This window comes from Pristiophorus japonicus, chromosome 1 (genome assembly GCF_044704955.1).
Source record: "Pristiophorus japonicus isolate sPriJap1 chromosome 1, sPriJap1.hap1, whole genome shotgun sequence".
Lineage (NCBI taxonomy): Eukaryota > Metazoa > Chordata > Chondrichthyes > Pristiophoridae > Pristiophorus > Pristiophorus japonicus.
Window position 1 is genome coordinate 126,332,582 of NC_091977.1, and position 11,532 is coordinate 126,344,113.

Consider the following 11,532-nt stretch of genomic DNA (forward strand, 5'->3'; position numbering starts at 1 on the left):
GGGGGGGGTGCGGGGGAGGGAGAGAGGGAGGTGCCGATCGGAAGGCTTCTGAAGACTCCAATGAGTTTAGGGAAGGACGGTGAGGGTGGGGGAGAGAGAAGAGGAGAAATCACAAGACTGCAATTAGTTGGGGATGGGGGGGTGGGGGGGGGATAGGAGAATTCACAAGACCTGGGTGTGGTCCATTCATACAGACCTTGGTGAGAGAGAACAAAGAACCTGTCCTGCCTGTCTTCCTGCCATTCTGAGCTTCTTGCAATGGTAAAATTTAAGTATGGGGGCAATACTGACAATGCCATACCTTGTGCGAGCCTTCTGTATCATGGTGCTATGTAGTTGAAAATTGATTTGACGTCATCACATGAGGAACATCAGAGCCCGTAGGATGCTGGGCAGGAGGCCTTACCCACCTCGAGTATATGGAGACAGGCTTTCGTACCTGCACCTGGGTGATGCAGACTGTGCCAGAAGGATGCGTTTCCACAAAGAAGTTGTAACTGAGATCTGACAGTTGGTGAAAGCAAACCTGCAACCTAGAAGCGTCAGGAGGACTGCTTTATTAGTTGAAGTGAAGGTTACAGCTGCACTTTCATTATATGCCTCCGGCTCGTTTCATGCCACAACTGGGGATGTGTGCACCATTTCTCAACATGCAACACATGTCTGCATTCGGCACTGCTGCACTATATGCCCAGAGGAATGATTACGTAAAGTTCCCCATGACCGCCCAGGCAATGTGTGACAGGGCTGTGGGCTTCTCCAGGATTGCTGGCTTCCCAAAGGTACAGGGCTGCATTGATTGTACCCACATCGCCTTGCGAGCACCTTTGGAGGATTCCGAGATGTACAGGAACAGAAAAGGCTTCCACTCCATTAATGTACAGCTCATGTGTGACGACATACATCGCATCATGTCAGTCGCTGCAAGATACCCTGGGAGTACCCATGATACATTCATCCTATGCGAGAGCATTATATCTGCCATGTTTCAGCAGCAGCCAGAAGGGCAGAGCTGGCTACTGGGAGACAAAGGGTACGGCCTCGCCAACTGGCTCATGATGCCCCTATGTGTAATCCGGACGGAAGCTGACCGGAAATACAACATGTCGCACATTGCAACGCGCAGCGTCATAGAGAGGACCATTGGCATCTTGAAACACCAATGCCTGGACCATTCCGGAGGCTACTTGCTATACTCCCCTGAGATTGTTGGTCAATTCACTATTGTGTGCTGCATGCTGCATAACTTTAGCCATCATGAGGCAGCAGCAGCTGGTAGGATAAGAGGCATCTGCGATGAGAGTGGCTGATGATAATGATTAGGAAGATGCAGGAGGACGAGGACAAGGAAGCCATGCAAGTGCCTGAACCAGAAGCACGACAGCGGAGGAAGGCGGGCCATCGTAGGCCCCTTTAACAATTGCTCGAGCCTTGCGCCAGCAACTCATCCGTGAACGCTTTGCTGCCTGAAGGCTCAGCGGCAACTATTCCACATGAACCATGTTTACTGTTTGGACCTGTTCCGTAATGTTGTGTTGTGTTAATGGAACAAATGATAGAAATTATTCTTGTTTACTTCAAAAGTTGTGTTAATAATCAAACAAATAATGGAAATCATACATCTTGAGTTCCAAAAGTTATGTTAATAATGGAACAAATAATGTAAATGATTCAGGTTTAATGTAAAATATATTTTATTCAAAAGTTTAACAAACAGTTCTTTGTACTTAACCTTCATAAAATTATTCTTGTATCAAACTTTAAAGTTTTCAGTTACGATCACTTAAAAACTTTAAGATCACATACTAACTTTTAAACTTATAAATTTACATAACTTACAAAAATCTTTTAATTTGAGAACAGTTACAACAGTAACAATAATAATAACAACAACAACAACAGCAACAGCAGCAAAGAAAGGCTGCACCCGTCTCTGCTTCATCTTAATCTAAGACCGCCTGCCATGCTTGTTCTTGGTGACTCCACCACCCCTGCCCACAGGCAGTGGCGCAGTGTTTCTGGGGTTGGTACCAAGCTTAGTCTTTCTCAGATCTCAGGTAGTGCCTGTTGAGGGGCGGTGTGGGGGGGAGGGGGGGGGAGGGTGGCGGAGCACGGCAAGCGGCAATGTGGAAGGCCCAGGTGGCAATATAGAGGACCTGGCTTGGGGCTTTTCAGAGGCTGGTGCGGGGATTGGAGTGGGAGTGGCAGTTGATTCTGTCAATGGGCACAGGGTCTGGGCGTTTTCCCTTATTGCAGCAGCTAACTCCAACATGCCATCCCTCATGCAACATTCCCTCCCTCATGTTGAGCAAAACTGTCTCAACTACCTGTGGTATTCCCTCCCTCATGTTCAGTGATAGTGTTTGCACCATCTCTGACATTCCCTCCCTGATGTTTACTGACAACGCATCACCTACCTGTGACATTCCCTCCATCATGGTCACTGACATTGTTCCCATTTCTCATGAGATTGCTGTTACTTCTCCCGACAGTCCCGCTATCTCGTCACCCACCCCACCGATGGTGTCCAGGAGTGATCGCATAAGGTCAATACTCTCCCCACTCATTGCCCTCATCTGAAGCACATCTGTTAGATCCTACACCTCAGGACAGCACGGCCCAGCTCTCCTTCCCCTCCTCCCCACGGGTGTGGCTCGCACCCCACCACTGGGACCCACAGCCTGGGACGGTGGGGCCCTAGGTGTGCCTCGGTGCACCCCCCCACTGGGATCTTCAGCCTCAAAAGGTGGGGCTCTGCATGTGCCTCGCTGCGCCCCACCACTGGGACCCCCAGCCTCGGACATTCGGAAACCATGGAATGTCCCATCACCAGTCAAACCACTAGTCACGGAAGGGGCAATGAGCGGCACCTCCTCCAAATTTAGTAAAACAGCGAGGGCTTCATCCAGCTCCATCCCCTCCCCCTCACCTCCATGTTCTTGGTCTGAAGGGTTGGATTCGAAGATGTTGTCCTGTTCAGGCTGGTCCTCGTCTCGATTTTCTTCTACATCGTCAGGGTCACTTCAAGTTCTGCAAAATATAACAGAACACAGACAAATGGTTAGCAGCAGAGGAGGGGGCAGGGTGGGTGGCATGAGTAGGCTCACACAGCGCAGGCCAGGCAGCACGATGATTTGAAGGACCACGACGAATGATAGCACATTGCATCAACCGAAGCGTAGCTGACGGAGACATCCCCAGGAGCCAAAGCATAGCTAGCCCACGTAGTACTTAACATTTAGCAAAGCCAGGCTATGGAACTTGCAGGACTTACCCTCTCCCTCGAGTGTGGGTCCAGCTTGTGCAGTGGAGGTTGCTTTTCTCCAGGCAGGCCTCATCAAAGCAGCGACCCACTCTTCCAAGGGTGTCAGTGGATGCAGATTTGCTGGGCCTCCTCCTGTTCCAGTTCTTTCTTGTTTGTTGTGTGCCACTTTCCTCTGCAAAGATGAAAACAGAACTTTTTAGCAAGGGTGTCTTTCTGCTTGCTGGGACATATACAGCTGGTCACATTTACAATTGCAATTGCGTTGAATAAATGAAAATATTACTTACACTAACTACTTGACTAAGGTCCTGCCATTTATTTTTACACTGGCCTCCAGATCTCGTGGTGGTCACCATTGCACAGTAATCTTCTGCAACTTGGTTCCAGTGTTTCTTAATTTCTTCGGGTGGAACTTTTATGTGACCTCTGCTGGTGTCCAGCTCCTGCCATCTGGTCTCAATCACAGTAACTAGTGCCTCCACTTCATCCTGCAAGAAATCTTTGGTCCTTGCATCTTGTACTGCTACAGCTTTGATTTTTCCAATGCTCTCACACAGCACTCCTTCTCACAAACACAACTGGCTCTTTAAAAATGGCCAATTGCTATCTTGGAGCTGTACTGCGCATGCGTATCCATTGCAACGACGTCAAAAACGGAACCTTTTTTTATTGTGCATGCGCAGAAGGTGCGGCATCATTTTTTGGCGCAGACAGCAGTCTCCATCCCCGAGGCAACTGGACATGCTGTGCGGCGCCAATTTCAAATTATAGATCGGGGAAACTTTGGCAAAATATTCCCGCCGCATTTCTGGCCTAGAAAAACGGGCATAACTCTGGCAATATGTCAGAAAATGGGCTTGTGAAAAATTGAGTCCATTAGTCGTAAACCTGAGGATTGGAAGAGCTTTAGAAACCAGCAGGGAATGACAAAAAGGGAGAAAATAGAATATGAGAGTAAAGTAGCAAGTAATATAAAAACAAATTGCAAGAGCTTCTACAAAGGAAGAGAGTAGCAAAAAGGAAGAGAGTAGCAAAAGTAAGCGTTGGTCCATTAGAGGCTGAGACAGGAGAAATAATATTGGAGAACAAGGAAATGACAAATATTTTGCTTCACAGTAGATAACACAAAAAGCATACCACAAATAGTGGAGAACCAAGGAGCAAATGAGAGTGAGGAACTTAAAGTAATTAATATCACTAGGGAAAAAGTACTTAAGAAAATAATGGGACTAAAAACCAACAAATAGCTTTGACTTGATGGCTTACATCCTAGGGTTCTAAAAGTGGCTGCAGAGATACTTGATGCATTGGTTGTGATCTTCTAAAATTCCCTAGATTCTGGAATGGCCCCACCAGATTGGAAGGTGGCAAATGCAACCCCGCTATTCAAGAAAGGAAGGAGAGAGAAAACAGGGAACTACAGGCCAGTTAGCCTGACATCAGTCATCAGGAAAATGCTGGAATCCATTATTAAGGAAGTGGTAACAGGGCTCTTAGAAAACATAAATGATTGGACAAATAGTCTGTGATAGGGTGGAAGGTAGGAAAGATTAAATGACAAAAGGGATGATGGTGCAATGCAAAAGGAGATGGTAAAAGAACAAGTGACGAAACAAAAGATGGGTCTAGAAGAGGTGTAAATGGGAATAGCAGAATCATCAACAGCTGCCATCCGAAAGAATGTGGACAGAGGTTATGATCTGAACTCCACCGTAGTTGATAGGGCTCTCGACCATGTCCGTTCCATTTCCCATTTCTGCTCTCACCCCTTCCCTTCATTACCAGAACCAGAATAGGGTTCCCCTTGTCCTCACCTTCCACCCCACCAGCATCTACATTCAACAGATCATCTTCTGCCATTTCCGTCACCTCCAGCGTGATCCTACCATCAAACACATCTTATATATCTCTAACCTTTTCCAGTTCTGACGAAAGGTCATCAATCTGTAACATTAACACTGTTTCTCTCACCACAGATGTTGCCTGATCTTTCATTTTTTATTTGTATTTATGAATATACCAGATTTTAATTCATTAAGTTTTGCTCCATTTTGCATCCATTCAGTTCCAACTTTTGCAAAAACGAGAGACATACCTTGAACTTTTCTTTGTATCTTTCTTTTTTTTGTCTTTGTGTTTTTTGTCATCCTTTGCTTTGTCATTCTTATCCTTTTTCTTGCCCCTTTTCTTGTTATCCTCCTCTTCGCTGTCGCTGTCAACTTGTTTTTTACCCCTTTTTCCTTTCTTTTTCTTGTCCACTGCTTCATCATCATTATCGTCATCATCAGAATCTTTCTTCTTAGATTTTACATTTCTCCTGTTCTTCCTATTTTTAGTTGTTTCGTCCTCTGAGTCAGCTGAATTGTTTTTGTTAGCTGCTTTGTTCCTATTTTTCACATTTGTCTTTCTACTTTTCTCTTCTTCCTCATCTTCTGAAGCATCAGACGTCTCTTCTGATTCTTGTTCAATCTTTTTATTTCCATTTCCCTTTCTATTCCTTTGTACTGTTTTCTTGGTATTTTGTGGTTCTGCATCTGAGTCGTCATTATCTAAATTAAGAATGAACAAAGTTGTGTATTACATTTGCACTGAATCAGTAGCTCTAATCCCAAACATACATCTCAATAATAACCAATGGGGAACAGTGGGATATAAAAAATAATTCCCTGTGACATTATTATGATACAAAGCCTAAAGAATGAGGGGTTAGCAATTTTCGTGACACAAGTTGAACTATTTTCCAGTAACTCACTATTCCCAATATGGTTAATCTATTCACAAGTTTGTTTGATACAATAATAAAACAAATTTATAATCTTCTGTTCAAAAATACAGACGGTGCACAGTGGTGATTCGTGATGTTCGCGCATGCGCAATAGCGCTCCGAGTCTGCGAGTTGACAATCAGCCATTAAAGAGCTGCTTGTGTCTTTGCAACTGAATTTCTGAGGTAGAATATCTTTCTTTCTTGTTATTTTATTCATCAATTCACTCAGGGCTTACGTGTTAATGCTCTCGGATACAGAGAAAGGCAATAAGAGATGATTCTAAGATGCAAGCAATGCAGAGAGAGACAGAGCTGAACTTTGTTTCATTGGAGAAAAGATTAAAAGGGGGAGGGGAGAACATGAATCCTGTCCTTAAAATTCTGAGGAGCACTAATTATGTGCTATTTATTTGGATTGAACTCTGGGCACAGTGAGACGAGATTGGAAGTTTTTTTGCCAGCTCCCTCCCTCCCTCTCTCCCTACCTCCCCCCACCCCTCCCAGCACTAAGAGATCGCACCGGGAGGCCACTCAGCCAGGAGAACTGATAGAAATCACTGGCAGGCAGGAGCACTATCAGTTCTCCTGGCCGCCCCTAGCCCAGGCCGAGTGGCTTCCTGGTGTGTTGTCCCGCCCCTAGCCCAGGCTGAGTGGCCTCCCGATGTGTTGTCCCGTCCCTAGCCCAGGCCGACTGGCCTCCCGCACCGGCCTGCTGCCTCCCCGGGCCGAGTGCAGACAGGTGAATTGCAGTTTGAAGATGAAGTAGGACTTCAATTTTTTATTTCTTATAGAATTGTTAGTAGTTTTTGTTGAAAACATTGCAATGGGTAAGGCTTCGTTGGTTTAGGTGCAGGTCCTCTCTGCTTCCCTCCCCTATCCCAGGCCGAATGGCCTCCGATGTACCTACCTGCGCTGATTTCTTTAACTCTCCACAAGTGTTTTCTCAAGTGGCCACATACGCTGGCCGAAGTAGAAATGGAGTAACTATCAGCTGGCCAAAGTTGCCTAAATGGGCAGAACTGGCGTAGATGGCTGGTAACGACCCCTTTTGAGAAAAAAAAACTAACTTAAAAAAAACGTAACTAAGTGAGTTACCCTGGTGCAAGTTGATTGAGGAAACTGGGGATTTTAAAGGTACGCCAGAAAAAGTAGGTTACTCCAAAAAAAACGGAGCAACTCCTGGCCAAAATTGAGCCCCATGAAACTACCGGATTGTCATAAAAACGCATCTGGTTCACTAATGTCCTTTAGGAACCGAAATCTGCTGTTCTTACCTGGTCTGACCTATATGTGACTCCAGACCCACATCAATGTGGTTGACTCTTAATTGCTCTCTGAAATAGCCTAGCAAGCCACTCAGTTGTACCAAACTGCTTCAAATTGGGGGAGGGAAGGACAGGCAGCCCCTCATCAAGTAGTACAAAGGCAGATGACAACTTTAAAAAAATGATTTAAAGAATTCTTTTAGCTGCATCTGATGGAAAATGAACCACTTCATTACTGCCTCACTTGCAATAAACCCTCTCGAAAAAGGCCAAGCATTTCTGATGGCTGACAGTGGAAAGTGCAATGAACACTACCGTGGACAGAAATTCAGCAATATAGGTCTCCATCCCATTCTTACCGCTGTCTCTCTGATAAGCATCAGACAATCGGGAGGTGGCCAGCACAAAATCTAGGAAATTGTATCCTCCCCTGTGAAAACATGGTAAAATATCTTGCAAAGCACTTTACCATGGTGACATTTCCTATCAAGCCTACATTTGTAATGTGCCTGCACATATATGTAAAGCATGATGGAAATAATGCATGTGCATAGATGTGAATATGATAACATCTCACCTGTATCTTCATCCTGTTCCTCATCGTCTCTTTCATCATTATCCACCTCAATGCTCACTGTTGGAAAATAAATACCAAGAATATGAACCCATTCTGCAATTCTAGTTCTGAAAATAGCTGCTTTATGTTACATGTAAGCCTGTGCCTCCTTTTGATTTAGCCTCAAGTTCTCAACCCAACAACATGAGGACAGGAGAAGACCATCTGGTCCATCATGCCAGCTGCATAAGCATCATGATTTACAACACACCTACCCAACAGCAGCCATGTGATCTCCTGGGTGGGGCAAAAAGCTAATTTAGGGAGGGAAACAAATCTTGAAAATTCCTCTCCAATTCCTCCAGGGGGCCAAATTGACCATGATAAATATTACTTATTATTTCACCTATCGTTTCTATACCATAATATCCGTCCAAGTCAGGTAGTGGTCCAGCTCTCTTTTGAGGTATCCAGTGAATCAACACCCAATGCACAAGCAGGCAGCTTGTTCCATCTGTCTACTATCCTCGGGGGGAAAAATAATCCCCTGACATCTGACCTAATTCTACCCTTACACAACTTAAACGCATGATCCCCTGATCTTCCTAATCTATCTAATTGAAATAATTTAGCGATATGAACATAGTCTAGTCCCTTCATTATTTTAAACAATTCTATCAGACCCCCCAGGAATGTACATTTCTCTAAAGTAAATAGGCCCGTCTCTTTAAGCCTAATTGTTTTAAACTGTGTATCATTCTTGTGGCACTCCTCAAAGCCTCTAAATCACTCACCTTATGAAGAGACCAAACTGGACACAATATTCTAAGTAATGCTTTGAGAATACTCAGATTTTGTTTTGATTATATTAGCATCTATGCAGCAGGTACTAGAGGGAATTCTGTGACATGCAGGTCAGTTAATATCTAGAACGCAATCAGTATATTCCTTTGTCAGAAACCTCGGAGAAGGCGATCTCAGTTTTGATAATCCACTGTTCAATGGAGGGCAGTTCCATCAGCAAAAGACTGCAGAAATCATCCTTTTTATACGAGTCATTTCCTCAGTGCTCTGGATTGTACACTTAGTGCCAAGAAGTACTGTATTACATTGGCCTTGAGGACCACATCATCCTATGATATTTGCTCCAGTTACAGGCTGACAGTGCTTTTCATTCCATTTGAAGTTCTGTGCTTAGGATGAAACAAGAAAGTGGAACATCTCAGTGTGCTGGTTGGTGTAGAGTCGATACTATAATTATATTAAATATTATTATTAGGACTGACACTGACTGGACCAGAGGGACCCATTAGTTCACATCCTTTGTCCCAGTAAAATTGATAGAAATTCCGAGCAATGTGTATATAAACTGATTAGTTTGATTTTTGATTATTTGAAATATAAGTAGGAGTATATTTTATAATTTAGTGCTCTCCGTGCAAAGCTTTGTTCAACAGAAACAAATATCAGGAAGTCGTCCAATGAAGTCAGCTCCCCTGCTTTGCAGCTCATTGAGACTAACGCGCCATATTCGCCCACTTTCCGTGTCTGATTTCCCAATACATGCTCACATTCCATGATGCTCTACATCAGGAGTGCTAAAGGGTATCATTTACCCCAAAATTGTTTTTTTCAAAACTGGTGATGAGCACTGGTAGATTATTGAGCTCCTAAGAGTAACTTCACTGATCCTGTGATCCTAGCAGGAAATTGCATTCAAAATGGGATCACAGGATGAAAACTTGGCACTCTGGTCTCTTAGCCCCATCTCCAACTCAGTACAACCACGGCTCCCTGTTAGGAGCACATGGTCAGTGAATTTACACTAATAGTACTGTACAGTAAAGAAAATATTTAAATGATTCAAACTGAAAGGAAACATATGTGAAAGTTTAATTTAGTAGCACTGTTAATAAAGGCACAGATTGCTGTGTAAACTTTTACCTGTTTGTTTACATTGCAAAGGAATTAAATGTTCATTATTTGATAAACATACTTAATCTCAGGTTATATAAATTTATACTTTAAATATCGGGGTAGCGTTTCCGCTTTGGGTGCGATTGGCAATCCGGGTGCAAATTGTGCTCAAAACTGCGCTAGTTTTCCAAATTGATTTTATGGTTCAAATTTCTGCTCAAATTAATTTGCATAATTACAAACATAAAATCTTCATGAACCAGGGCAAGCGGGCAATTTTTAGAACGTAATTGGCTTTTTTCTTGCATTAAAAAATATTCCTTGATGTATTTAAGAGTGGTAACCTGGTGCAGTTTTATTAATACAGCTGAAAATGGGTTGATCGCAAAGTTTTGGGCTGGATTTTCGGCTTTGCTCATTTCTGGGCACTAATGGCGGTGGGGCAGTAAAGTTTGCACCCGGGAACAGTTTGCGCCTCAGTCAGCAAAATTGGGTAGCTGAGTCCTGAGTGTGGAGCGGAGCGCTAAGGGAGGTACACCTCTCTAAGGGCGCTAGGCCAGCTGAGCATGCGAAAATCCTGAGCTAAACAGCCGGCCTCGGAGCGCTCTAAGAGAGGCCTGGGGAGGAAAAAAAAACCTGATAAAAACCCACCAAAAACATTCCTAATAAATAACTCACGCCACTATAACATAAATTGCAAAATAAACAATCACACTTACCTGAGGTTGACATTACATACCTCACTGCAACTGCTACAGCTCGGACCTCCCACTTTCACAGGCGGTCCCAGGGTGGCACCCTACAGAGTGCTACGGATTGGGTGGGAGCCAAAAATCGAGCCGATGTCGCAACAAGGGGCATTGCACACAGCTCGCCTCTTCCGGGCGGTAATGCTCCGAGCCCCGCCGAAACTGGCCCCGAAAATCCTGGCAGGGCACTGGAAGCTGGCCACCCGCCCGGAGGACCTTACTGCCATCATTGCCACCCTTCCAGGGCGTAAACAAAGGCAGAAACAAAATGAAAATTCAGTCCTTAAACATTTTTAATCCATGTCTAGTCCACCACCTGTTAGTTAACCGATTTTAAATAACGGCTTTAAAAAACTATACAGAACCATTTACCAGCTTCATTGATGTATAGCAGTCAGTTTTTTTGGGCCCAATCTTGGTCAACGCTAAGGCCTGCCCATTTCTCGGCGGTCCCCGGGCGGAAAGTACCTTTATGCCGCCCACTGCCACTGGGGCCAGTCGGGAGCAAGTTTCGCCACGGTTATGTCGGCGGCAGCGGCAGGCAGCGGGAGTCAGCAGGCGGAAGCGGGCATGAGCGGGCGGCGACAGCAGTGGGCGCTAGGTGCAGGTCCCGCAACTCGGCAAACATTGGAGGCCGTGCACCGCGCACGCGCGAGACTTAGTTTCCTCTGGCCGATGACATCACTTTTGCCGCGATTGGGGCTGATGGCACAGCTGCGCACGCTCATAAAAGCTGTGCACTCACTTGCACCTGCCAGTTGGAGAGGGCTCGGTTTTGGAGAGAGAGATAAAAATTCATCATCAGCCATCCATCAAGGAAAGTAATAATGAGTGCAAAACAGCTTCCAAGAAGTCTAATGGTTTAATGATGACAAGCTGGAGGAGCTTGTATGTGAAGTAGAGCGCCAGTATAAAGACCTCACCTGGGATAGTCGTGGCAAGCCTCCACCACCCCAATATAGATGCATTTGGAGGGAGGTTGGTGAGGCCACGTCCTCAGTGAGCAACATTGTG

At 44.9% G+C, this 11,532-nt stretch overlaps 1 protein-coding gene across 1 annotated transcript in view; it reads right to left on the bottom strand.

The window, feature by feature from the left end:
- tmc1 (transmembrane channel-like 1) overlaps window positions 1–10,501 on the bottom strand; it is a 166,792-nt gene extending 156,291 nt beyond the window's left edge. Inside the window, exons 1-4 of the mRNA XM_070871036.1 lie at window positions 10,489–10,501; window positions 7,874–7,930; window positions 5,486–5,814; window positions 5,361–5,434 (exon numbers count right to left, since the gene is read on the bottom strand). Of these exons, the coding sequence (XP_070727137.1) occupies window positions 5,361–5,434; window positions 5,486–5,814; window positions 7,874–7,930; window positions 10,489–10,501 (473 nt within the window). The remainder of the gene's footprint in view (window positions 1–5,360; window positions 5,435–5,485; window positions 5,815–7,873; window positions 7,931–10,488) is intronic.
- Window positions 10,502–11,532: the final 1,031 nt, after the last annotated feature.